General features: G+C 57.4%; 5 protein-coding genes across 9 annotated transcripts in view; 3 read left to right on the forward strand and 2 right to left on the reverse strand.

Annotated features, from left to right (window-relative positions):
- Positions 1 to 1488, reverse strand: part of COL11A2 (collagen type XI alpha 2 chain) — a 28746-nt gene extending 27258 nt beyond the window's left edge. For both annotated transcript variants that reach the window (XM_034991085.1, XM_034991084.1), the window contains exon 1: positions 1407 to 1488. In XM_034991085.1, the coding sequence (XP_034846976.1) occupies positions 1407 to 1488 (82 nt within the window). The remainder of the gene's footprint in view (positions 1 to 1406) is intronic.
- A 1401-nt stretch (positions 1489 to 2889) lies between these two features.
- RXRB (retinoid X receptor beta) lies at positions 2890 to 9545 on the reverse strand. Of its 2 annotated transcripts, none has more exons than XM_034991873.1 (10): positions 9140 to 9545; positions 8217 to 8464; positions 7552 to 7708; positions 7013 to 7192; positions 5744 to 5916; positions 5210 to 5339; positions 4879 to 5011; positions 4672 to 4775; positions 4259 to 4364; positions 2890 to 4161 (listed from the first exon to the last, which is right to left on the reverse strand). In XM_034991873.1, exons 1-10 carry the CDS (start codon positions 9369 to 9371, stop codon positions 4014 to 4016), a joined length of 1611 nt encoding a protein of 536 aa, XP_034847764.1. In that variant the 5' UTR covers positions 9372 to 9545; the 3' UTR covers positions 2890 to 4013. The 2 variants fall into 2 exon arrangements, with proteins under 2 accessions (XP_034847764.1, XP_034847765.1); XM_034991874.1 differs by having other exon boundaries at positions 4672 to 4763; positions 9140 to 9371.
- A 65-nt stretch (positions 9546 to 9610) lies between these two features.
- Positions 9611 to 13361, forward strand: SLC39A7 (solute carrier family 39 member 7). Of its 2 annotated transcripts, XM_034991875.1 has the most exons (8): positions 9611 to 9833; positions 10143 to 10557; positions 10648 to 10816; positions 10979 to 11032; positions 11165 to 11329; positions 11476 to 11616; positions 11816 to 12012; positions 12455 to 13361. In XM_034991875.1, the coding sequence occupies exons 1-8, from the start codon at positions 9676 to 9678 to the stop codon at positions 12725 to 12727; spliced, it is 1572 nt and encodes a 523-aa protein (XP_034847766.1). In that variant the 5' UTR covers positions 9611 to 9675; the 3' UTR covers positions 12728 to 13361. The 2 variants fall into 2 exon arrangements, with proteins under 2 accessions (XP_034847766.1, XP_034847767.1); XM_034991876.1 differs by lacking the exon at positions 11476 to 11616.
- A 91-nt stretch (positions 13362 to 13452) lies between these two features.
- Positions 13453 to 15752, forward strand: HSD17B8 (hydroxysteroid 17-beta dehydrogenase 8). 2 transcript variants are annotated; one of them, XM_034991877.1, is made up of 9 exons: positions 13453 to 13636; positions 13822 to 14039; positions 14138 to 14254; positions 14366 to 14458; positions 14561 to 14646; positions 14761 to 14845; positions 15057 to 15099; positions 15297 to 15371; positions 15561 to 15752. In XM_034991877.1, exons 1-9 carry the CDS (start codon positions 13591 to 13593, stop codon positions 15575 to 15577), a joined length of 780 nt encoding a protein of 259 aa, XP_034847768.1. In that variant the 5' UTR covers positions 13453 to 13590; the 3' UTR covers positions 15578 to 15752. The 2 variants fall into 2 exon arrangements, with proteins under 2 accessions (XP_034847768.1, XP_034847769.1); XM_034991878.1 differs by lacking the exon at positions 14138 to 14254.
- A 1044-nt stretch (positions 15753 to 16796) lies between these two features.
- RING1 (ring finger protein 1) lies at positions 16797 to 21388 on the forward strand. Its single transcript, XM_034990811.1, has 8 exons — positions 16797 to 16886; positions 16984 to 17591; positions 17704 to 17845; positions 18624 to 18784; positions 18885 to 19100; positions 19821 to 20210; positions 20394 to 20667; positions 20960 to 21388. The coding sequence occupies exons 3-8, from the start codon at positions 17768 to 17770 to the stop codon at positions 21059 to 21061; spliced, it is 1221 nt and encodes a 406-aa protein (XP_034846702.1). The 5' UTR covers positions 16797 to 16886; positions 16984 to 17591; positions 17704 to 17767; the 3' UTR covers positions 21062 to 21388.
- Positions 21389 to 22332: the final 944 nt, after the last annotated feature.

Raw genomic sequence — 22332 nt, forward strand, 5'->3', positions numbered from 1 at the left:
GTGGCAGCTCCGCAAACACCAACACACAAGGGCCGCTTTGAGAGAGGAAGAGTGAGTGAGACAGAGACACAGAGACTCACAGAGACCCCAGGCCAAGGAGACCTCAGAGGCCCCCGCCCTTCTCCAAACACCACAGGAGTATAGTTCTATCCTATAGACGACCTACCCAGAGGTCTGCCCACCCATCTGCCCACCTCAGGCCACATATGTGCCCACTGACTCCGACCTCAGTCTGCCCCACAGGCTCCTCACTGGTAGCCCCATCAGCCCCACCACTCTACCTTTGGCCCCCAAATGCCGCATTTTTTTACTCTTATGAATTCCACACTAACCCATTTCCCTATAGAGTCCCATCTCTAGCCACTCAAACCCAAAATAAGGACAGTCATCTCAGCCTCCATGCTAGAGGATTCCTTTCTTCCCTAAGAAAGGCTCCAAGAGTCCACAGACATCACACACGTCCATTTCCTGTCCCTCAGCCTCATGCTCCTCGAATCTTGGAAGTTCTTCTTTCTGTAATCTAATCTAAATCCTTTATGCTGCTATTCTGACCATTTTCTCTCCAGGACGGAGAAGAAATGAATAGTGGAGTTACATGCAAATCAGCCTTCAGTGTTGCCAGGAGTGGGAGGCTTGCCCCCAGGACTGCCCAGGACCCAGGTACACCCAGCCCCCTCCTGTCCGGCATCAAATCCCTTTCCTAGGTGCCAGGACTTCTGGATCCTGGGAAAAAGAAGGAAATGATTGGGGTTGTGGACACCAGGGTCCCAGGGGAGCCCTGCTGGCCAGAGGGGGAGGGGTGGGGCAGGAATGCAAAGAGTTGGCTCCCGCCTCAGACACCTGATCCCAGCCTGTCCAGCGGCCGTCCTGTTGGCAGCCAGCCCCGGTGCTCCCCAGAGCCAGCCGCGTGGCAGCATCGAGGGCACAGGGAGGGGGAAGGGGATCCTGTCCGGGAAGCCAGTGGGACAAATAATCCAGGCGTCCCTCCTTTCTCTACTTACTAGGCTCTGCGCTGACCCACAGATGCTCCCCTCTCACCCCAGACATAGAGATAGAAAGCCCAGAAGATACACACACAATCCTCACCCATCAACACTGGCATCTACCTCCCCACCCCACCATCTGCTGGACTACACCAGCCCCGGCCACCTTTGGCTCTCCCTGGAGTACCCCAGCATCCAGTCCCTTCTTTAAGGTGAGCCTCCACCTTTCAGCCTTCCCTGCCCTCTCCCAGTCACTTCAAGGAGGCAAAGACATCCCTACCTTGGTTCCCAGGGACCTAGGTGACCTGCCCTCCAGCCCTTCTTGGATTTGGAAGCTCTGCCCCAGGCATCAGCGGGGGGGGGGGGGGGGTTATGAGAGCTGCAGCCTGACTCCGAGGACGCAGGTGTCGGGACTCCTCTTACCTGCCCTGGCGGGGACCGCGCTCAACCCCAGCACCAGCGGTACCAGCAGGAGGAGGCGATGGCAGCGGCTGCACCGCTCCATGGCTGGCGACCCGAACGCCGGGTCCCAGGGATCTATGGGCGGCCAGAGGAGCAGAACGCCCCAAGGCTGACGGGAGAGAATGAGCAGGCTTTGAGCCTCGGACGCTGGGGTCCCGCGGAGGTCAGAGGCTGTGGGGTAGCGACAGCTCTCAGCGGCCCAGCTCCATGCAGCCGGGCGCCGTCGGGGCTCTGGCGCTGCTCCTTCCTCGGTGGCCGCCGCTCCTGTGTGTCCCCGGCCACCCCGGCGGCCCACAGCCCCCACCCCGCCCCCGGCCCAGCCCCCTCCTCCAGCCGCCCGCCCACAGCCACCGAGGGGAAACCCACCCTCGATCTCCACCTGGTTGGGAGTGGGGGGGCAGGAGCCCTCCTTCGCTGACCCTCAGACTGCTTTCCCCTGCTCCTTGCAGAGACTGAGTGGCCTGTACCCAAGATTACCTTTTCGGGAACCCCGATATCTCTTCCCTTGCCCCTTCCTTTTCTAGGACCCAGAGGTCCACTCAGAGCCCCCACCTCAACTCCCTCCCACCTGGGGGCCCAGAGACTCCTTTTCAGCAGTCCTGGGCGGGACTTAGGGCACGGTGGGAGGGGAGAGGCGGGCCTGGCGGGGGGTCTCTACCTCCCCCCTATCAGGTCTCCATAATTACTTCCCCTCGCCCCGCCCAGTGTAATTACAGAGCCGGCCTGGGGAGGGGGTATTTATAGACTAGGCTATAGATAGCGACTGGGGACCTGCTACCCGACGGCTGCAAGGGGCCGGGGACAGGTGGTTAGAAGGGAGGCAGAGGGACCCGGAGTGGGGGGCGGAGAGAGCCAGAGACTGGACAGCCCGACACACACAGCATAATCAGGTCCAAGGAGATGAAAACGAGGGGGACGAGGTCAGGGAGCCCGGGAGCCATCGGAGAGATGAGGGGGCCGTCGAAGCTAGTTGGAAGAATGCGGGGAAACAGGGTCACTCAGGGACGAGAGACCGCCTCCGGGCGGGCAACGCCTGAAGAGGCCGCCGCGCTCAGCACCCAGTGCGTCCCCACGGACGGGCACGGCGCCGGGTCTGCCTGGAGCCCGCGGCGCAGCCGGAGAAGACAGGGGCGAGTCGAGGCGCCGCCGCCCGCTGGCGCGAGGAGGGCGCAAGCGAACAAGGCGCCTTTGAGAATCAGCCGCCCCCCTCTTCCTCCTCCGGCCGGCCCCGCCCCCAGCCTGGCACACCCTCTCCCCCCCTCCCCGACAAAGCGCGCCTTGTGTCCCCCACCCTGTGCCCGCCTCTCGGGCCCCAGGGAACCTCGGCGGCGGCGTCAAGGGAGCGCGTCCGGAGCTCCCGACCGGATACCCACCCCCCCGCACGCGCCGGTGGCCGACGCAGTGCTGCCCCCCAATACAGTCACTGCAGTCCAGAAAACAGCGATTTTAATTTGAAAGCTATTTTATGTGTGAGTGAAAGAGAAGGGAAAGGAATCCCAGAGAGAAGAGCTGCAGGGCAAAAATCATGCAGCCCCAGCACCCCATCTCTGCAGGCTTGACCATCCCCCCTCAATTCTCAGGCCAGGGTCCTGTGTCCCCCAGGTTACACTGTGTGTGACCAGGTCTGGGGGAAGGCTGTGAAAGGAAGGGCCTGAGAGGACTACTCACCAAACCATCCCCTGCCCCTCCCCGCCATCACATCCCAGGCGCCTTCCCCTAGTTAGACAAGAAGAGATGGGGAGGGGGTTGGGAAGGCCAGTGCTTGAAGGGCCCCAGGGACAGACCATCTCAGGGCCCAGCCTTTCCCAAACACCACCTCCACCGCTGGCATTTCTTAGTCAACCCGGGAAAGTACAGTACTTCTTTGAGTCTAACTGCAAGTCTCTATCCTCAGAGGAAATTAAAAATAGCAGATGGGTTCCTACATCTCCACCCACCCCCTAACCACCACCACCACCTTTTTATTTTTCAGTCTGACTGCAGCAGGAGGTGAGGTGTGAGAGGGACTCTGGACTGGAAACAGTGACAGGGCCCCTCCCTCTTCCAGAGTAGCCCCCACCTGCCGGGCTACTGTCAAGGCCTCAAGGAAGGCCTGTCAGAGTGCTACTCCCATGTCCGTCAGTTTGGGGGGCCTGCCCCCCAATATCCATCTCTGGGCGAGTTCCCATTCTCTCTTTTTGCATGGGTAGCTAAGTGAGGCAAGATGAGAAGGAAGCAAGGTCCTGTGAACAAGGCCAGTGCTTTGTGCTGGGGGAAGGAGAGATCGTTCCAGGCAGGGGGTGAGAAATCACCCCAAATCATGGCAGACCCAGATAAATTCAGAGACTCAAGGCCACTGAAGGGAGAGGTCCAGCCCTCACAAGGATCTGGGGTCCCCTCTGACTTGGGATGTCACGGAAAGCCCCTGGAGGGTTTATGGATCCCCTTGGAGGTCTCAGCTCTGCCCTGTACTCCTCACCCCATCAAGATTCTAGGGCATGGCCCCTCCCCACCATGCCCCAAGGCTGGAGTCTCCCTCAGATGTGTACTCCTCAGGTGTGAGGAGGAGCACCATGTTTGGGTCTGGGCTCAGGCCAGCTGGTGGGGAGCCTCAAGCATCTCCATGAGGAAGGTGTCAATGGGGGTGTCTCCAATGAGCTTGAAGAAAAACAGATGCTCTAGACACTTAAGGCCGATGGATCTGAGGGCAGGAAGACGTAGCAGCAGCTTGGCAAACCTGAGGTAGAGGTGGGAGAAGACAGATGGAACCACATGGGCCCTGAACACACCCTCATGGCACCCCACAACCCCTCACCCCCACAGCTCCTTCTCACCGTCCCTGCTGCTCAGGGTACTTCTGCTTGCAATAGGTCTCCAGTGAAGCGTACACTTTCTCCCGCAGAACCTCCACCTCACTAGGGTTGGAGAGGCCCTTGGCATCTGAGATGGTAGGGAAAAGAGGAGGAAGAAGAAGGAAGACAAATCAAGTCAGAAATGTGGAGATGTGGCCCACACAATGTCCCTTCTGGGCCCCACCTACTGGCCCTTTACCAGACGCCTGGCAAAGGAAGCAGGGCAAGTTATGGAATGGGATCAAAGGGGAATGTATCAGTGGATGTGGGCTTTTCTTGGTCAGCTGGGAGAATTCCGGGTTGAGGGGGATAGCTGGGTAACTTAGGAGTCTCTGGAGAAGAGGAGGCTCCAAGGTTGCCTTGGTCTTGAGAGACAGGGGTGATCCTCCTCTTACCTGGATTGAACAGAATGATTGCCCTCAGGCAGCCAAGCTCTGTCTTGTCCATCCTCATGTCACGCATTTTGGACACTAGCTCTGTCAGCACCCTGGAGAGGGACCTGCAGGTCACTCAAAGGTCACAGCTCAGCCAGCCTTGGACACGGACCAGCCTATAGCCCCACCCCCTCTACCTACAGGCCAGCCCAGCCGAGGGCCACTGACCGATCAAAGATGGCTCCCACGCCTGCCGAATGGGCTGAGTTGCGGTGCACATGAAGACCTGTGGCGAGGAGGATGCCATCTCGGACATCAATGGATCGGTGGGAGAAGGAAGCAATGAGGAGCTCATTCCAGCCTGGGTTGGGGGCAGCAAGGGTCAGGAGCCAGAGAGCAGACCATGGGATTCAAAGCGTATCCGGGGAAGAGAAGAAGAAGCGGTGAGGTCAATGAACTTGGCCCCCTTGGTATGTAAGTAAGCACTGGGGTCACTGAAGGTCAGAAGGTCGAGTAGGGGTCATGTATCAAGAGCTCAAGGGGATCCAAGGTCACTGACCTGCCCGTAGCAATATGACCTGGTCATCCAGAGGCAAGGAGGAAAAGTGTGGGATCCTCTTCGCCCACTCAACAAGCGTGAATAGCTGTTTGTCAGCTGCCTGACAGATGTTAGTCACGGGGTCATTTGGCTGCAGGGGATGGGGGGTAAGAGTTATGGAAGGTCTGGAGGTACAGTGGAAGCCCCCCCTTGTAAGATGTTTCTGATACCACCTCCTTAAAGGAGTCTCCCTTCAAAACCATCTGAACCAATACTTGTAAGTCAGGCTTCTCCTCAGGCATTCATGAAAACAATTACGTATTTAGGACTTGCCTGTGGTTCTGCCACTGGGTTGTTCTGGGATGGGGACAGAGAAAACGATCACACCCACCTCAGATGTTTGAGAGACCTTGTTTGGCAGCACTTCCAGTCCCAGGCAGTGTTTGGGGGTGGGGTGGGGGTTGGGAGGGAAAGGGAGAGGAGAGGGAAATAGAACCAACCTAGACTCCCTCCGCCCCCCATCAGGAAAGAGACTGGATTGACGCCATCACTCACGCTGCTGCCGCTACCCCCGGTTCCCCCAGGACCCTCAACGCCCTGGTCACTCTTCTGCTCCACAGCAAGCTCCGCCTCCAGGATCCTGTCCACAGGCATCTCCTCGGGGGCTCCCCCAGCCCCCTCCCCATCCCCGTCCTTGTCCTTCCCCCGCTGACGCTCCTCCTGTACCGCTGGGGGTGGGAAGAGGAGGAAAAGAAAAAGGGGAAAGTCAACAGTCAGCCGTGAGGGGTTCTGGAATGTCCTTAGGGTCTTATCAGGGTTCTCATGGCCCTTAGGAGATATTTATAGGAATTGGGGAAGTCCCCAGCAATGGTGGACTAGGGGCAGTCTGGAAGCAGCGGTTACAAAAGGGCAGATAAATAAACCAAGAAGGAGGAGGGGAAGGGAGGGTAAAGGATGACGGAGAAAGCTAACGTTTAAACTGAGGACCAACTACATGCTAAGAAATGTGAAAACACATTTTAATGTTCCCTCAATTACTGTAAGAATCTTGTGAGCTCTTCTCTCTGTTATTAAAGATGAAGAATGCAGGGCTTGGAGAAGTTAGATAGCTTGCCCAAGTTCACGTAATACACGGCAAGTCATCCATCTAAATCCAAGGGTGCCTGACTGCAAATCTGATGCTCTTCTGATTCAACAAAGAGCAGTGAAAGGATCACTGGCCTGAGTCTTCAAGGATGGATTCTGATCCCAGCCCTGCCCCTCCTTTGTTACATGACCTTGGGAAAACCAGGCCTCAGGCTCATCTTCGCTAAAATGAGGGATTTGACTAAGACACTCCAAAGAGTCTGAGAATTCCAGAATCAGACTTAAGAAGATAAAGAAAAGGGAAGGCATCCCTGAGGTCTTCAGTAAAGTCTGTAACTTTCTAAATGAGTAGAGTCCCAGACTTTGGAGGACGGACCACAGATAAGCAACCACTGGGTCAAAGAGGAGGGACTATTGAGGTAACTGAAGGGGAGACAGAGAAGGCCCTCGTGGGTAAGGAAAGCTTAGCCTACCCTAGCACTAGGGACGGGAGGACAGGTCCTAGGGGCAGGCCACAGAGAAGCAGCCCCATTAAGAAAGAAACTAGAGAACGAAGCAGCATACCAGGGACAAGAGCGGCTGACGGGAGAGAGGAATCGAATACCGCCCTCTGGAGGAGGAGAGAGAACAGTGCCGTCCTCCCTAGAGGCACCGTTTGGCCTGTCCTGCAGTCTTCCTCCACCTCCTCCCTCCTCTCCCGCAGGGCAGCCCAGGGAAGCCTGGCTGGCGGGCCCTTACCCTCCCTCTTCATGCCGGTGGCCAGGCACTTCTGGTAGCGGCAGTACTGACAGCGGTTGCGCTGGCGCTTGTCCACGGTGCAGTCCTTGTTGTCCCGGCACGAGTAGGTCAGGTCCTTACGGATGGTGCGCTTGAAGAAGCCTTTGCAGCCCTCACAGCTGTAAACCCCATAGTGTTTGCCTAGAAGGCGAGGGGAAGAGCAACAAGGCTGCACGGAGGTCCCTTGCCATTATGTCTCTTGCCAGCTTCCCCCCAGCAAACTTAGCTTAAATCCACTGCCAAATCCAGAGATGGGGAACCCGGACACAAGGGATGATCCAGTCCCACACTCCTCACTGTTCAAAAACCCTATACCAGCCCCCGCTTTCCTCTGACCATCCCCCATCCCATATCTGAGCTCCAGGTCCCTTACCTATCACCAGGCGTCCCCCCACCCACTTGCTCCAATGTAACCCTGTGAGCCCCTGGGAATCCCACAGGTGTTGGTAAATATCAGACACTCTCTTTCTTCCTCTCTGGTGATCCTCTGAGCCCCATACCTGAGCTTCGGTCCCCGCAGATGGCACAAAGCCTTTTGCCAGCCCCAGGGCCACCTGGAGGGGGTGGACAGTGCAGGCCCCGGACCCCTAAGACTGGTGGCTTCACATCTTCAGGGGGGCCAGACCCACCCCCAGGGAGCGACACTGTTGAGTTAATCTGGGATGGGGGAAATAGGGAAGTCACAGGGAGACTCATTGGGAAGGAGAATCTCTCAGAGGTCATGGAAATCATCCCCTACCACCTAGGCAGGGCCCTGCATTGCACATTACAGGGGACATTATTTACACTGCAGTCTGTGAAGGGCCACCCCTGGAGCACAACCGCAAAGAGATCAGACATACAGTTCTCCCTGAAATTGTGCAATACAGGGGCCCTGAAGGGCATGTATTTCAGGATGGCAGATGGGACAAAAAGGGCAAAAATAACAGATAGATGAAAGGGACATCAGAATATTCAGGGTTCTTTTATAGGGTGGGGAGGAAGCATGCACTGAAAGATCAGTCACCTCAGGAAGGGCAAAGGGTCTCACAAGGACCACAGGCCTGCCAGGATTAGAGGACTGGAAGGTCAGTGGACCATGGGGAAGTTCACACAAGGATCTGGGGTCACAAGGAAAACAAGGGAATGAAAGTGGAGAGGCAGTCAGTGAGCCATGACCTCTCACCTGGGGACTGCTGACAGGCCCGGAGAATCCTGGGGGAGCTGGAGGGGGCAGACCAGGGGACCCCATGGAAGAGCTGATGACCGGGAAAGGGGAGCCCAGTGGGGGGGGTGGCATCGGGGGTGGGGGTGGGGCCCCGGAACCTCCAAGGGATGAGGCTGCTGACGGGGGTAGGGGTAGCCCAGGAGGAGAAGGGGGAGGGGCCCCCTGGGGAAGGGGATTCGGGGAGGAACTGTCTGGGCTTCGGGAGTCTGAGGGAGGGGTACATACAGGCACAGAGACACACAGACAGAAAGACAAAAAAGAGAAAATGAGTCATAGATCATCCAACTGGAGACTTTAATTCTCTCTCTAATCCCCCACCGCACCCCACCCCAACCCACCCCACTCATCCTCATGTCCAGAAACACCCCGTTGTCAAACAAGGGCTTAACTCCTAATTGTGGTGAGAGGAGGGGGTTGACAAGAGACAGGCTAGTTCAGGCGAGGGAGAATTCCAAGCAATGCATTTAGTCACCCCAAGCCAGTCATGTCTTATGTGGGTGGGGCAGCACGTGGGGTGCAACTGACGGCCCCTCCATTCCCAGCTTGTAGCCCGACTGTACAAGCAAAAGAGGCGGAAGAGAACCCCTCCTAGGAAGCAGGATCTGCCTTCAAACGTCCAGAGTCCCCAAACTTGAGGACTCGTGTCCCACGCCCGGGACCTCCAGATTGTAGGGCCTCAAACAGCCAAAGCTAGGAGGGCGGAAGCTCCCCCTCCCCGCCCCGCCCCGGGGGGGGAGGGCGCTAAGGCCCTAGGGAGGGAGGGGACGCATGTTTACAAACAAGGGGGCGGGAGCGCCAGGGAAAGAGCGCCAGGGGACGCGGGGGAGGGGTCGCAGATAACGCGGTCACTGGTTCGCCCGTCCGTCCGCTAGGACACTCACCCCGCCCGCTGTCGCCCATCCCGTCCCGTCCAGCCTCCCCCGGCTCCGGCTCCGGGGTTTGTTGTTCTCCGGCTGCTGCCGCTGCCGCCGCCGCTGCGGGATCCAGCCAGGGCCGTCGCCGCCGCCACCGGGAGGCGACCCCACAATGCATTTCTTTTCGCACCCCCACCGGCCCACACTGCCCTGCGGCATGCCGCTGGGGGAGGAAGGGCGGGCGAGCAGCCCAAGACATGAGTCTTGGCTGAGTGCAAGGATACCGAAGAGGTATCAGGGATTTCCAAATATTGACCAGGGGGCTAGCTGAGCACGAGGAAGCCCCAGAGAAAAAGACTCTGGCCTGAACCGGGTCGAATTAAGCGCCTCGCTCTGCTCTGTACCAAAATGACAGCGCCGATATGGCAGCCATCTTGGTATAGACGGGAAGTCTCCGCGCTAGTTCCCGCCCCCTCGTCTAGTTGGAAACGGAGGAGGCGGTCTCCTCGGCCCTGTTAGCCGGCCTCGCCCAGCCTCCCCTCAAATAACCTCCACACCCGCGCATGCGCGCCAGAGTACGGCGTCTGGGCCGCCACCAGAGTGCCACCATATTGGTAAAGGTATCGGGACCGAGCTGGAACGGAACTTCCTGCTCTCGCGGGAGCCAGAGGCGGGACTGCCACGTCCGAGCAAACCGGGAAAGGAGAGGATCCCGAAGCCGGTGAGAATTCCCTGCTTTACCCTACCGTCCTTTCCAGGCCCTTTCCACTACTTAGTGGATCATAGAGACGAGGGCCCAGAGAGTCCGTAAAGTGGAGGATCAAAGCCTAGAGCGGTGTCCCGGGGGCCCTATATCCGGGAGGGGGTTTGAGATAAAGGGACCGAGTCTTGGGAACAATGTGGGTGCGGACAGCGGAATGGGGTAGCGGCCCATAGAAGTGGACGGAGGGCACGAACGGAGTAAAGCTGACCCCTCATAGGTGTAGAGTTGAGGGTCAAGTGGAGTCACTGTCTCTGTCCCTCTGGTCAGCGCGATGGCCAGAGGCCTGGGGGCCCCCCACTGGGTGGCCGTGGGACTGCTGACCTGGGCGGCCTTGGGGCTGCTAGTGGCCGGACACGGGGGTGATGGCGACCTGCACGAGGACTTGCACGAGGACTTCCATGGCCACAGCCACAGGCGCTCACATGAGGATTTCCACCATGGACACAGTCATGCTCCTGGCCATGGCCACACTCACGAGAGCATCTGGCACGGGCATACCCACGGTCACGAACATGGACATTCACATGAGGATTTGCACCATGGCCATAGCCATGGCCAATCACATGAGAGCCTCTACCACAGAGGACATGGACATGACCATGAGCACAGCCATGGAGGCTATGGGGAGTCTGGGGCTCCAGGCATCAAGCAGGACCTGGACACTGTCACTCTCTGGGCTTATGTGAGTCCCCAAGGGATGGGGGAGAGAGGGGCCGGTTCTGGATTTTTGGGAAACCCCGCACCACTTGACCCCTGACTCTCTCCTCACCAGGCACTGGGGGCCACCGTTCTGATCTCTGCAGCTCCATTTTTTGTCCTCTTCCTTATCCCTGTGGAATCAAACTCCCCCCGGCACCGCTCTCTGCTCCAGATCTTGCTCAGTTTTGCTTCGGGTGGGCTCTTGGGAGATGCCTTTCTGCACCTCATCCCTCACGCCCTGGGTAAGTGATCTTTGGCCACTACTGCAAATCTTAATATATTTTATTCTTTGGGCAAAAGGGTTCTTTTCCCCTTTGTCATCCCTGACTTTCCAGTATCTCCCCAAATGCATGCCACTTGGGCAGGGTAGTTTCTCATTTGACCTTTTCTCTCCCTTTCTCTAGAACCTCATTCTCACCACCCACTGGAGCAGCCTGGGCATGGACACTCTCACAGTGGTAAAGAGGGAATGGATGGAGATGTGTTGGGATGTTGGGGAAGGTCTTTCTCTCCCTATTCTCCTCCTGTACTTGGGGAAAAGGAGTCTCAAATCCACATCTCCCTCAATGTCTCAATGTCTCTATTTCCAGGCCAGGGCCCCATTCTGTCTGTGGGACTCTGGGTCCTCAGTGGAATTGTTGCCTTTCTTGTGGTGGAGAAATTTGTGAGACATGTGAAAGGCGGACATGGACACAGTCATGGACATGGACAAACTCATGGTCACACACAGGGAAGTCATGGGCATGGAAAACAGGGTAAGTCCAGGAACAACTTTCCTTAAGAAGCACCTTGCCTGCCTCAGAATCCCTTCATCCTATGGCTCTTAGGTGGAAGGGGACTTCTCTTTTGAGGACATTTTTGGAGATCTCTGTTCTCCGCTTTTACTAACTTCTTCTCTCAGAGCATACTTCAAAGGAGAAACAGAGCTCAGAGGAGGAAGAAAAGGAAGCAGGTGGGTCTCGGAAGAGGAGAGGAGGAAGCACAGGGCTCAAAGATGGGCCAGTGAGACCTCAGAATTCTGGAGAAGAAAAAACAGGTTCAGGTGAGGGCCAGAGTTATTGATAAACATGGGCAAGGGTTATCATATTTCACATGGAATGTGCACTGTGGGTAATGGCAGGTGTCTGAGAAACATGAAGGGGCTGGGTGTGAAGTGATCTCTGGGGAGAGATGTGATAAGGGCTGACCAGGGCTGGAATTAGGGGTGATAATCATTTTGTCTTCCTTTCCACTTGTACAAGACCTACGTGTATCAGGGTACCTGAATCTGGCTGCTGACCTGGCACACAACTTCACAGATGGTCTGGCCATTGGTGCTTCATTTAGAGGAGGTTGGGGGCTAGGAATCCTGACCACAATGACCGTCCTGCTACACGAAGTACCCCATGAAGTCGGGGACTTTGCCATCCTGGTTCAGTCTGGGTGCAGCAAAAAGCAGGTTGGTGATGCTGTGCATCAGACATGATTGCCTCAAACTCTTTACCTCCTGTTCACCCACCCAAAACCCATGATCACCTCTCATTAGTTCCAAACAGGCTGTAATGTTACGAACAACAAGTTCTCCAGAAATGAGGGGGAAGAAATTCTGTTTCTTTGTCCTGTGGCTGAGTATTTCTTCAACTATGGTCCACAAACCATCTGAATGGTTTATGAGGGTCTTTCACCCTGACCTACTCAATCAGAGGCCTGTAGGAAGGACCTCTTTGATATTTTAAGATTTTCCAGACAGTGTCTATTCTAGATCCTCCTCTTTTTGACTTAGTCTTTAGTTCCCAAAGACATGCACTCTGCCCATATATACCTATACCCCACCAGACGTGCCTAACAGCTGATCATCTTTAGATGTTGCTGAGTACCTTTCTGTCTTTTCTGCCCACCAGGCGATGCGTCTACAACTACTGACAGCAATAGGGGCACTGGCAGGCACAGCCTGTGCCCTCCTAACTGAAGGAGGGGCAGTGGGCAGTGAAGTTGCAGGTGGTACAGGTCCTGGCTGGATTCTGCCATTCACTGCAGGTGGCTTTATCTACGTAGCAACGGTGTCCGTGTTGCCTGAGCTGTTGAGGGAGGCATCACCATTGCAGTCACTTCTGGAGGTGCTGGGGCTGCTGGGGGGAGTTGTCATGATGGTGCTGATAGCCCACCTCGAGTGAGAGGTGGGGTAAACCGCCCCCACCCCAGCCCCAAACCTCTAGCCTCTTAAGTCCTCCAGGTCAGGGATCTGTGGAGGTTGGGGGCCCTGGCCAGAGACATCTGCCAAAGGAAGTTGTATCCTAGGGAAGTGGTGACTTTGGCATTAGGGCCATCAAGACTTTGCAGTCTTACAGGAGCTGCAGAAGTGAGAGTGAGAAGTCAGAGGGACCATAGTGTTAGTCATGTGCTGACCATGTTGTTGGGTTTGGGGGCTAAACGGGGCCATGAAGAAGGCTGGAAAAGAGAGGGGTTGATGACAGCCTATGCCGTGTACCGTACCCAACCTGTTTTCAGAGGACCAAGCTACCACACACAGGTTTCTTCCAAGGTCTGCCTCCCCTTCCCACCTGTTGGTGGAAGCTTCAGGGAAGACCAGAGCCCTGGACGCGGTGGGGGGGGGGGGGGTAGCAGGAAGAGCTGGGGATGTACGTCAATTAAACATCAATCGTGTGTCCTGATTTGGGAGTGATTGAGGGAGGAGGTGGGTTGCTAATCTCCTGGCCTGATTTTTTTTCTATTCTTTTTATATCACTGTTTGAATCGAGGGGTAGGGGTGGTGACCGGAAATAAAGTCCTCGGATCTTCCGCCCCACACGCGGTCTTTGTCTTTTTCTGGAGGAATGGGGGCCCCTCATCTCCCCACTCCCCAGGCCCCCAAGTGGTGGTGACTGGCCACGCCCCCACAGTGGGAGGTCAGCCTGCGCTGGTGGCCGCAGATGGCCCAACGCTGGCCTGGCTTAGATTGGCGCGGCTTTGCTCTTGCCACGCCCCCTCTGCGCTGGGATTGGCTCAGTGCTGGGTGCCCGCCCACCCGCGGCCGGACATGGCGTCTCAGCTCAGGCTCCGCTCCGCGCTGGCCCTGGTCACAGGTTGAGGGGATGCCCTCCCCAGGCGGGTTGGGGTGCCGGAGTGTTGTCGGGGGCGCGCTTTCGGCGTCTACAGGCGCTGTGACCTCTGGCCCCCGGTCCAAATTTTACTAACTTTGCGCCCTGTTGACCTCTGACCCCTGCCCACTCCCCTTTTCCCCCCTCCTGCGTGTTCTCTCCCACCTCAGGCGCGGGTGGCGGCATCGGCCGGGCCGTCAGTGTGCGCCTAGCCAGAGAGGGGGCCACCGTGGCCGCTTGCGACCTGGACAAGGCAGCGGCATGCAAGACGGTGTGGCTGCTGGGCGGGCAGGGGAGCGAGGAGGTGGCGCCCGGCGGGGCCCACGCCGCCTTCCAGGCTAACGTGTCTGAGTCCGGGTCGGTCAGGCGCCTGCTGGAACAAGTACAGGTGAACGCGACAGGACCTCGCCCTCTTTAAAGAGCCGACATTGCCTCCATTGCCCGGGCTCTACTTGGGTTTTGGTGTGTAACCGCCCACTTCCATAGGCCTGCTTTTCTCGCCCGCCATCTGTCGTTGTGTCTTGTGCGGGGATCACCAGGGATGAGGTTCTGCTCCGCATGTCTGAGGATGACTGGGACAAAGTCATAGCTGTCAATCTCAAGGTGGTGACCCCTGAACCTGTGACTTCTGGTTCCTCCAGCCTGGGGGAGGGAGCTGGAAGAAGACTGTCACCCCAGCTGATCCTTTCTGCCTTGTTGCTCTTTCCTCACTAGGGCATCTTTCTAGTCACTCAGGCTGCAGCCCAAGCCCTGGTGTCCAGTGGTTGCCGTGGGTCCATCATCAACATCAGTAGCATCATAGGAAAGGTCAGACTGAGTTGGGATGAGGTCAGCCAGCTAGTTGGGCATAGATCAGAGAGCCCCTCCTTGGGACTCCTGACTCATCCCAAATCTCTGACCCACCTATAGGTGGGGAACATGGGACAGACAAACTATGCAGCATCCAAGGCTGGAGTGATTGGGCTGACCCAGACGGCAGCTCGGGAGCTTGGACGGTTGGTCAGACACCCCTGGGAGTACAGAGGGATTTGCTGAGGCATGCGGGAGGTCTGGGGGGCAGGTCAGTGCTCAGTCCTCTCCAGAGTCAGCAGCCACATTCCCTTCCACAGACATGGGATCCGCTGTAACTCTGTCCTCCCAGGGTTCATTACAACACCCATGACACAGAAAGTGCCACAGAAAGTGCTGGACAAGGTAGGAGGCTGTGGGTAGAGGGCAGAGGGCAGAATCGTTCAGATACCCAATCTCTCTGGGCTTCAGAGAGAATCTGGGCACAGGGCCTGGCAAATAGTAGATATTCAGTAAGTGTACAAGGAATGAAGACAAAAGGGTCACAGACTCAACCTACAAAAAAAAAAAAAAAAATCCATAAAAGAAACTTTCACCCACTTATATTTTCTTACAGGTGATTGGAATGATCCCAATGGGACATATGGGGGATCCTGAGGGTGAGCACTGAATGAGGAGGAGGCCCTAGGGAGGGGGCCTGAAGGAAGAGATCCCAATGTTTGTCGTATCTGAGAGGATTTCACTAGGATTGGTGGTTGGAGTGTGTGTGTTGGTGGGGAGGGGTTCTGGTGGGAGGTGATGACTTTGGGTCCATGAGAGTGAGTAGGATTCTGCCTTCTCCCCGCCATTCCCATAGATGTGGCAGATGTGGTTGCATTCTTGGCATCTGAAGACAGTGGATACATCACAGGGGCCTCAGTGGAAGTCACTGGTATGAGGCCATCATGGGGAGGGAGAGGGCAGAGAAGTGGAACCCAGATGATAAGAGAAAGCAAGTGAAGGGAGTCTGGAGCCACTGAGGGAAGAGCAGAAGTTCCCATAGGCGAGGGACCGAAGTGGGTGCCCCCCAGCCCATTTGTCTCCACCTATGCATCTATCCAAATGTTTCTGCCCCTCCCAGGAGGTCTTTTCATGTAACTGCCTCACGGACCCTGGACTCTGCTCACTCCCCCACCACTCCACCCGGCCTCCTGCTGATGAGGACTCTGAGTTCCCAGGCTACAAAAGGGGTGGCAGTGTATGGCTCTGGAATGCTGAATATGGGAGGCAGGGGTGCTTGTGACCCTAATAAATTCCAAATCCTCTTCCCTGCCACCTCCGGTTCTTCTTGTGTCTAAGCCCTCAGACCCTTCCCCACCTCCCCCTCCTTTCCCTTTCCCGAAGGATTGTTCCCTTTCACTGCCTGGTCTCCCAGGGCAACCCCCGCCGCCGCCGTGTATGAGAGGAGAGAGTGTGTGTCACTGTGTATGCGTGACATTCTGGGTCTTTTTAGAGGGAGGGGGTCTCTGCCCCACCCCCTTCCCCTGGTCCTGCAGCCCCAATCCCCTCCCCCCCAATTCCCTGGGTCCTTATGGTCCCCAAGGGTGGTTTGTTCATGGCCCCATCCTGGTGTCCAGTCTGGCCTTGGGAGGGGGTCTTGGAACAGGTGGCCTTCCCCCACCCCTCCCTTCTCTGAGTCCCCCCCCCCCCTTCCTCTCCACCTTACAATAGCTGCAGCCGGCCTGGGGTCGGGGGGGTGGGGGGGGACTAGGGGAGGGGGCCAGGATTAGGGGAATGGACCAGCCGATGAAAGGGGCTGGAGGAGAGCAGAAGGGAGGGGGCTGGGAGGAGGAGGAGGAAGGGGAGGGGGTCCACGCTAATCGACTCTGGAGCCCACATAAGGACTGGCCACGGACTGAAGGAGAGGACAGGGAAGTAGGGGGGAACTGGGGGAGGGGGCAAGGGGACCCACTGCTGCCTTGTCCCAGAAACAGGCTACCCCCTGGCAGCTGCAGCCCAAGTCCGGGAACCCCAGCTCAGGCTGGAGGAGACAGGACGCCCACCATGGTCTCTTTCCACCCACCCCCCACCCCCCGCCCTGAATCTCATCCCCTGCCCTCAATGGGGATCGCTCTGCCCCTTCCTCTTCTCTTTCCTCCCCGTCCCCTTCCTTTACTGGGAAGTCCTGGAGGAGGCTCCTGCCCGCTTCCCACTCCAGACATTCTGCCCCTTGTGCCCCCACCCCCACACACACGCACACCCCCTCCCCTATAGGGGCCCCATCTTGTGTGTGTGTCCCTGCTTCCGCGTGGTGTCTCCATTCCCCCGTTCCTCCCGTGCGCCTCCCTCCCCCGCCCCGGGCCGCGGCTCCTGATTGTCCAAACGCAATTCTCGAGTCTATGGCTCTGGCCGAGAGTTGAGTCTGGACGTCCCGAGCCGCCGCCCCCAAACCTCGAGGGGAGACCAGGTCGGAGGGTCTAGGGAGAGCCAAAGCGGAGGGTGGAGCAAGTCCCCAGGGTGGTAAGGGGAATCCCGGGCTCATCCGGATTTAGTTGCATTCACAGGACTGGAGGACTGAAGCGGCCGAGGATCCTTTGCAACCTTCCCCCCTCCCCTCCCCGGAATGCCGGGCTGAGGTTACGGAGAAGAAGTTGTGGGGAGGGGGGCAGCTGTTCCCCAGAGCCTCTAGGGGACGCGGAGTGGGGGAGGTGGCCCCTTTTCCAACCCTTCTGTCCCCTCCCGGGGTCCAAGAGATCCCAGGCCCCGCCCTCCGGAGCGGAGGCCCCGGGTGGGGACCTCGGGAAGGTGGCTAAGGTTGGCAGCGCGACGGTGCCGGCCCGGGGACTGAGACCGGGGTCCCCAAGTAGCTCGGGACTCCGGGGACGCCGGTTCTACACGCGAAGCGGGCGCGTCCCGAGGGCGGGGTACCCGGGCGCCCACGTCGCGTCCCACCCGAGCCCCGAGTGGCGGGTGACGTCTCCGCTGGCGGGGGTGGGGGGGTGTAGTGGAGGGACAGGCGGAAGTGACGTAGGGCCCCAGCGCCCGGGCCATGGCGGCGGCGGCGGCGGGAGCTGCTGTCTGAGCAGCGGCTGCGGGCCGAGCGAACTGGGGCTGGGAGCCCGGGCCCAGCGAGAGGCGCTGCGGCAACTGGGGCGCGGACGGCTGGAGCCGGGTGAGGGGCAGCGCGGCGCGGGGCGGAGGGGGGTGGGGGGAGCCACCGGAGGGGCGGGGTCTGCGCGAGGGCGGCCCCCCTAACACCCCTTCCCCCTCCCCCCTCTCCCCAGCCTACCTCTCCTCCTCCTCCTCCACCGCTGCGGAACCCTAGTGGGGGGTCTGTCCTCGGTCACCATGACGACGCCGGCGAATGCCCAGAATGCAAGCAAAACGTGGGAACTGAGTCTGTATGAGCTCCACCGGACCCCGCAGGTGACAGGGACTCTCCCTTCACAGCTTACTCCCTTTCCCCAAACCTTTCAATCCAATGACCCCATCCGCCAGCCTCTTTGCCATTTTTTGCCCTGTTCTGCGGACCCTGCCCGATGTCAGACTCCCTTGGTCCTACCTTTGAATCATCTTAATCTTTTCCAAGCACTTCACATTTATCTCATTTAATCCTCACATCAGCTAGTGCCACAGACGGGCAAGTATGACTGCCTTCATCTGAAAGATAGTAAACAGACAGCGATTACCTTCACTGTTCCTCAGCTCAGTGTCATAAGTCAGTGCATATGAGACTCTCCTCCCAAGTTTATTAAAAATGGAGCCTCTCGGCCTTCCCCCACCCCCCAACATTTTGATACAATAATGAGATGGGGCCCCAGAATCTGCGGCTTAAGCAAGTACCCTAGGAGATTCTGATATAGGTCGAACCTGGGCCACACTTTAAGAAATTCTGTTGAAAAAGTCCTCCCCAAACTCCAAATCTGTGCCACCCCCACTCCCAGACCTCTCGCCAAACCTCAAATCCTCCTGTTGCAAAGCTCCTACTTTTAGTTAATGGACCCTAATCCTTTTTGTTTTCCATTCTCTCCAAGTCAAAGCTCCTCTCTCTCAGAATTACCATCTTCCTCAAGTGGCCAACATGGGGTACCCAGATTCTGCTATTTCACTGTATTTCTCAAAATTCCCATTCCATGGACTACTTATTTCTAAAACCCCTTTCCCCCCAACCCACTATCACGTTTCCACTCACTGATGCCTCCAGGAAGCCATCATGGATGGCACAGAGATTGCGGTTTCCCCTCGGTCACTGCATTCAGAACTCATGTGTCCCATCTGCCTGGACATGCTGAAGAATACAATGACCACCAAGGAGTGCCTCCACCGATTCTGCTCGGACTGTATTGTCACGGCCCTGCGGAGCGGGTAACAGGAGGGATGTGTTTGAGATGGGGTGAAGGGTACAGAGTTGGGGCCTCAATACCCTGGCAACTGACTGTTCACGGCCTCCTCTCTCCCACCCCAGGAACAAGGAGTGCCCTACCTGCCGCAAGAAGCTGGTATCCAAGCGGTCTCTGCGGCCAGACCCCAACTTTGATGCCCTGATCTCTAAGATCTATCCCAGCCGGGAGGAATACGAGGCCCACCAAGACCGGGTGCTCATCCGCCTCAGTCGCCTGCACAACCAGCAGGCACTGAGCTCCAGCATTGAGGAGGGGCTGCGCATGCAGGCCATGCACAGGTTCGGGCCTAGAGAGAGGCGGTAGCAGGGCTGGTGGGACAGATGCGTGGGTCAGACTCCTGGTGCCGTCTTCGCTGCCTGCCAGCTTCTAAGCCTTAGCACCCTAATAGCTAACCACAGCCTGATTGTTGAAGCCCGGAAGTCAGGGACATAAATTGCAACTTCTTAGTTAGCACTTGGCACTACTATTCTTAAGAAGAAAATGGCTCGCCCTCTAACTTTCTAGAAGTTAGAGCAGCGGAGTGATTGTGAGCATAAACTCTGGATTCACACCGCTGAGAATTAAATGACCTCCCAGGCCAGCATTGCTCCGGCTTTAATAGGAATCTAGATTACCTGAGGGTCTTGTTAAAAATGCAAATTCTATTTCAGTAGGTCTGGAGTTGGGCCTGAAATTCCGCATTTCTACAAACCTATGCTACTGGTTCTTGGAGTCCATGAGGAGAGAGGCAAGGGGCTGTGATCGCAAACAAGTTATTTAACCTCTCTAAGCCTCAGTTTCCTCAACCATAAATAGAATATAATCACCTGCTTCTAGGATTTGTACTATGAGAGGCCAGCAGTGCAAAATACTTAGCCAGTGTGCTTAGCATGTAGTTAGTATTTAACAAATATTAGGTGTCATCAGTAAGATTTCCCTGATCTCTTGTTCTCTCATAAGTTTAAAGTCTAAACCCTTTATCCTTGGTGCTTTCTAACCTCAACCACTTGCTTCTACAGGGCCCAGCGTGTGAGGCGACCGATGCCCGGGTCAGATCAGACCACCACGATGAGTGGGGGGGAAGGAGAGCCTGGGGAGGGAGAGGGGGATGGAGAGGATGTGAGCTCAGACTCCGCCCCTGACTCTGCCCCAGGCCCTGCTCCCAAGCGACCCCGTGGTGGGGGCGCAGGGGGGAGCAGTGTAGGGACAGGGGGAGGTGGCACTGGTGGGGTGGGTGGGGGCGCCGGTTCTGAAGACTCTGGTGACCGGGGAGGGACCTTGGGAGGGGGAACCCTAGGCCCCCCAAGCCCTCCTGGGGCCCCCAGTCCCCCGGAGCCAGGTGGAGAAATTGAGCTCGTGTTCCGGCCCCACCCCCTGCTCGTGGAGAAGGGAGAATACTGCCAGACTAGGTGAGAGCCCTGTCTTTCCCCTGACCTCTGAGAAACCAGAGATCACATAGACTTCCATCAGAAGTGGGCTGCACCCAAACCCAGCAAGAAACCCCAACCCAGAGGCCCTGTTGGAAAGTCCCCTACTTCCCTTGGCCATTTAAGGCTTTCTGTGCCCTAAACCTGCCCTCTTTCCCACTTCAGGTATGTGAAGACAACTGGGAATGCCACAGTGGACCATCTTTCCAAGTACTTGGCCCTGCGCATTGCCCTTGAGCGGAGGCAGCAGCAGGAGGCTGGGGAGCCAGGAGGGCCTGGAGGGGGCGCCTCTGATGCCGGGGGACCTGATGGGGGTGGTGGGGAGGGTGGGGGTACCGGAGGAGGTGACGGCCCTGAGGAGCCTGCCTTGCCCAGTCTGGAAGGTGTCAGCGAAAAGCAGTACACCATCTACATCGCCCCTGGGGGCGGAGCTTTCACGGTGAGCGCCTCTGAGGGCAGGGCTGTGAGAGGGGAGGGTGGCCTGGGGCCACACAGAACCCGGGATCCTGACCTTCTAACTGGCCCACCTTCCTTTCTCCCGCTGCATCTCCCATCTCTGTCTCCTCCCCCATCACTCCCTATGCCCCTGCTTTGCCTTGCCCCATCTCTTTTATTAACTCTTTTTTCTTTCTTCCTCCCTTGGTCACTTTCAGCCTTATTCAAATCCTTTACCACCTTCTCCAACTTTCTTTTTTCTTACCCTGCCTCTCTCTCTTCCACCCCGTCTGTAGACACTGAATGGCTCGCTGACCCTGGAACTGGTGAATGAGAAGTTCTGGAAGGTATCCCGGCCACTGGAGCTCTGCTATGCCCCCACCAAGGATCCAAAGTGACCCCACAAGGGGACAGCCAGAGGATGGGGACCATGGGGTGTCTCTGTGTCCTGGTCCACCACCCCCAGCTTCTTTGTCCCCCAGTGCCCCCCCCCCCAACCCAGCCAGCTAGCCAGCGGACACAAATGAGGACAAGTGGCTTTTATACAAAGTATCTATATCAGATTCTTCTATATTGTACAGAGCGGGGCATGCGCCCCCATCTACTGCCTTTTCTATTGCCCCCCCCAACCTCTCGTCTGTACAAGATGTTGGGGAAGGTGAAGAACCCTCTCCTTCATGCCCTCCTACCAACAACAACAAATTTGCTTCTTTTCTTCTTTGAAACCTGCAGTTCTGTGTGTCTGTTTATCAGGGGTGTGCTAGAAGGGGAAAAACAAAACAAACAAAAAGATTGGGGAGACAAGCCTGGAAACCATGTGGAAATCAGCCTTGGAAATGGGGGGGGATGTCAAAGGTTATTCACGGTGTGTGAATTCCAATTTTCTGAACCCCAAGTCAACAAATATGTATGAAAATAGTGGGGAACGATCTGTGAAACTGGAAGAGACAGAGTGAAGAGCTGCGCAGCATGTCAAGTCAGATCTCAAACCTGCCCCCTAAAACCTGAATCGCCCAGCCTGAAATCCAGGGTTTCAATATCAAAGGGAAAGTAGGAAAGTGACTCGAGAGAGTAAGGCACGTTTGTAGATGCCAACGGGACCGTGATGTTTGGCAGCAGAATAATTCCTCATCACTGCAAGAAGCTGGTTTCCATAGCTGGAAACACAAGAGGGAGGGACGTGGAGAGGGCTGCGAGCACCTCCAGGCTGGACATCCCGGCCGCCTCCCAGAGAAGGCGGGGAGGGCCAGGGACTACAGTTCCCAGGAGTGCGCGAGCCGGTGCCCGCCGAGCCGCGGGCTGAGTGGAGGGAGGGCCGCACGGGAGCTGTAGTTCCGTTCCTGGTCGGGCTGCGGCCGAGAGCAGAGGGGTGAGGGCCTCAAGTGAAGCGGTCGCTGGCCCCCGGCCTCGAGTTGCGCGGGCGGGGCTGGGCCCCAAGCCCGGTCCAGGGTCCAGGGGTGCCCGGCTGCGCGCCGCGTCCCGTGCAGTGCCGGGGTCGGGGAGGAGGACTCGCCTCACCCGGAGTAACTGATGCTCCCTCTACCCGCCCTCTTCAGCCTCTCTGCCCCTCACTTCCTGTTTCCGTTGCCCTTCGCGCCCCCACCCCGATCCGCCCCAAATTCCTGCGGCTTGCTCAGTTCTCTGCCCCGCTGGCAGAGGAGTCAGCCTC

The sequence above is a fragment of the Mirounga leonina genome, unplaced genomic scaffold (assembly GCF_011800145.1).
Source record: "Mirounga leonina isolate KUSES-001 unplaced genomic scaffold, KU_Mleo_1.0 Mir_53, whole genome shotgun sequence".
In the NCBI taxonomy this organism is placed as follows: domain Eukaryota; kingdom Metazoa; phylum Chordata; class Mammalia; order Carnivora; family Phocidae; genus Mirounga; species Mirounga leonina.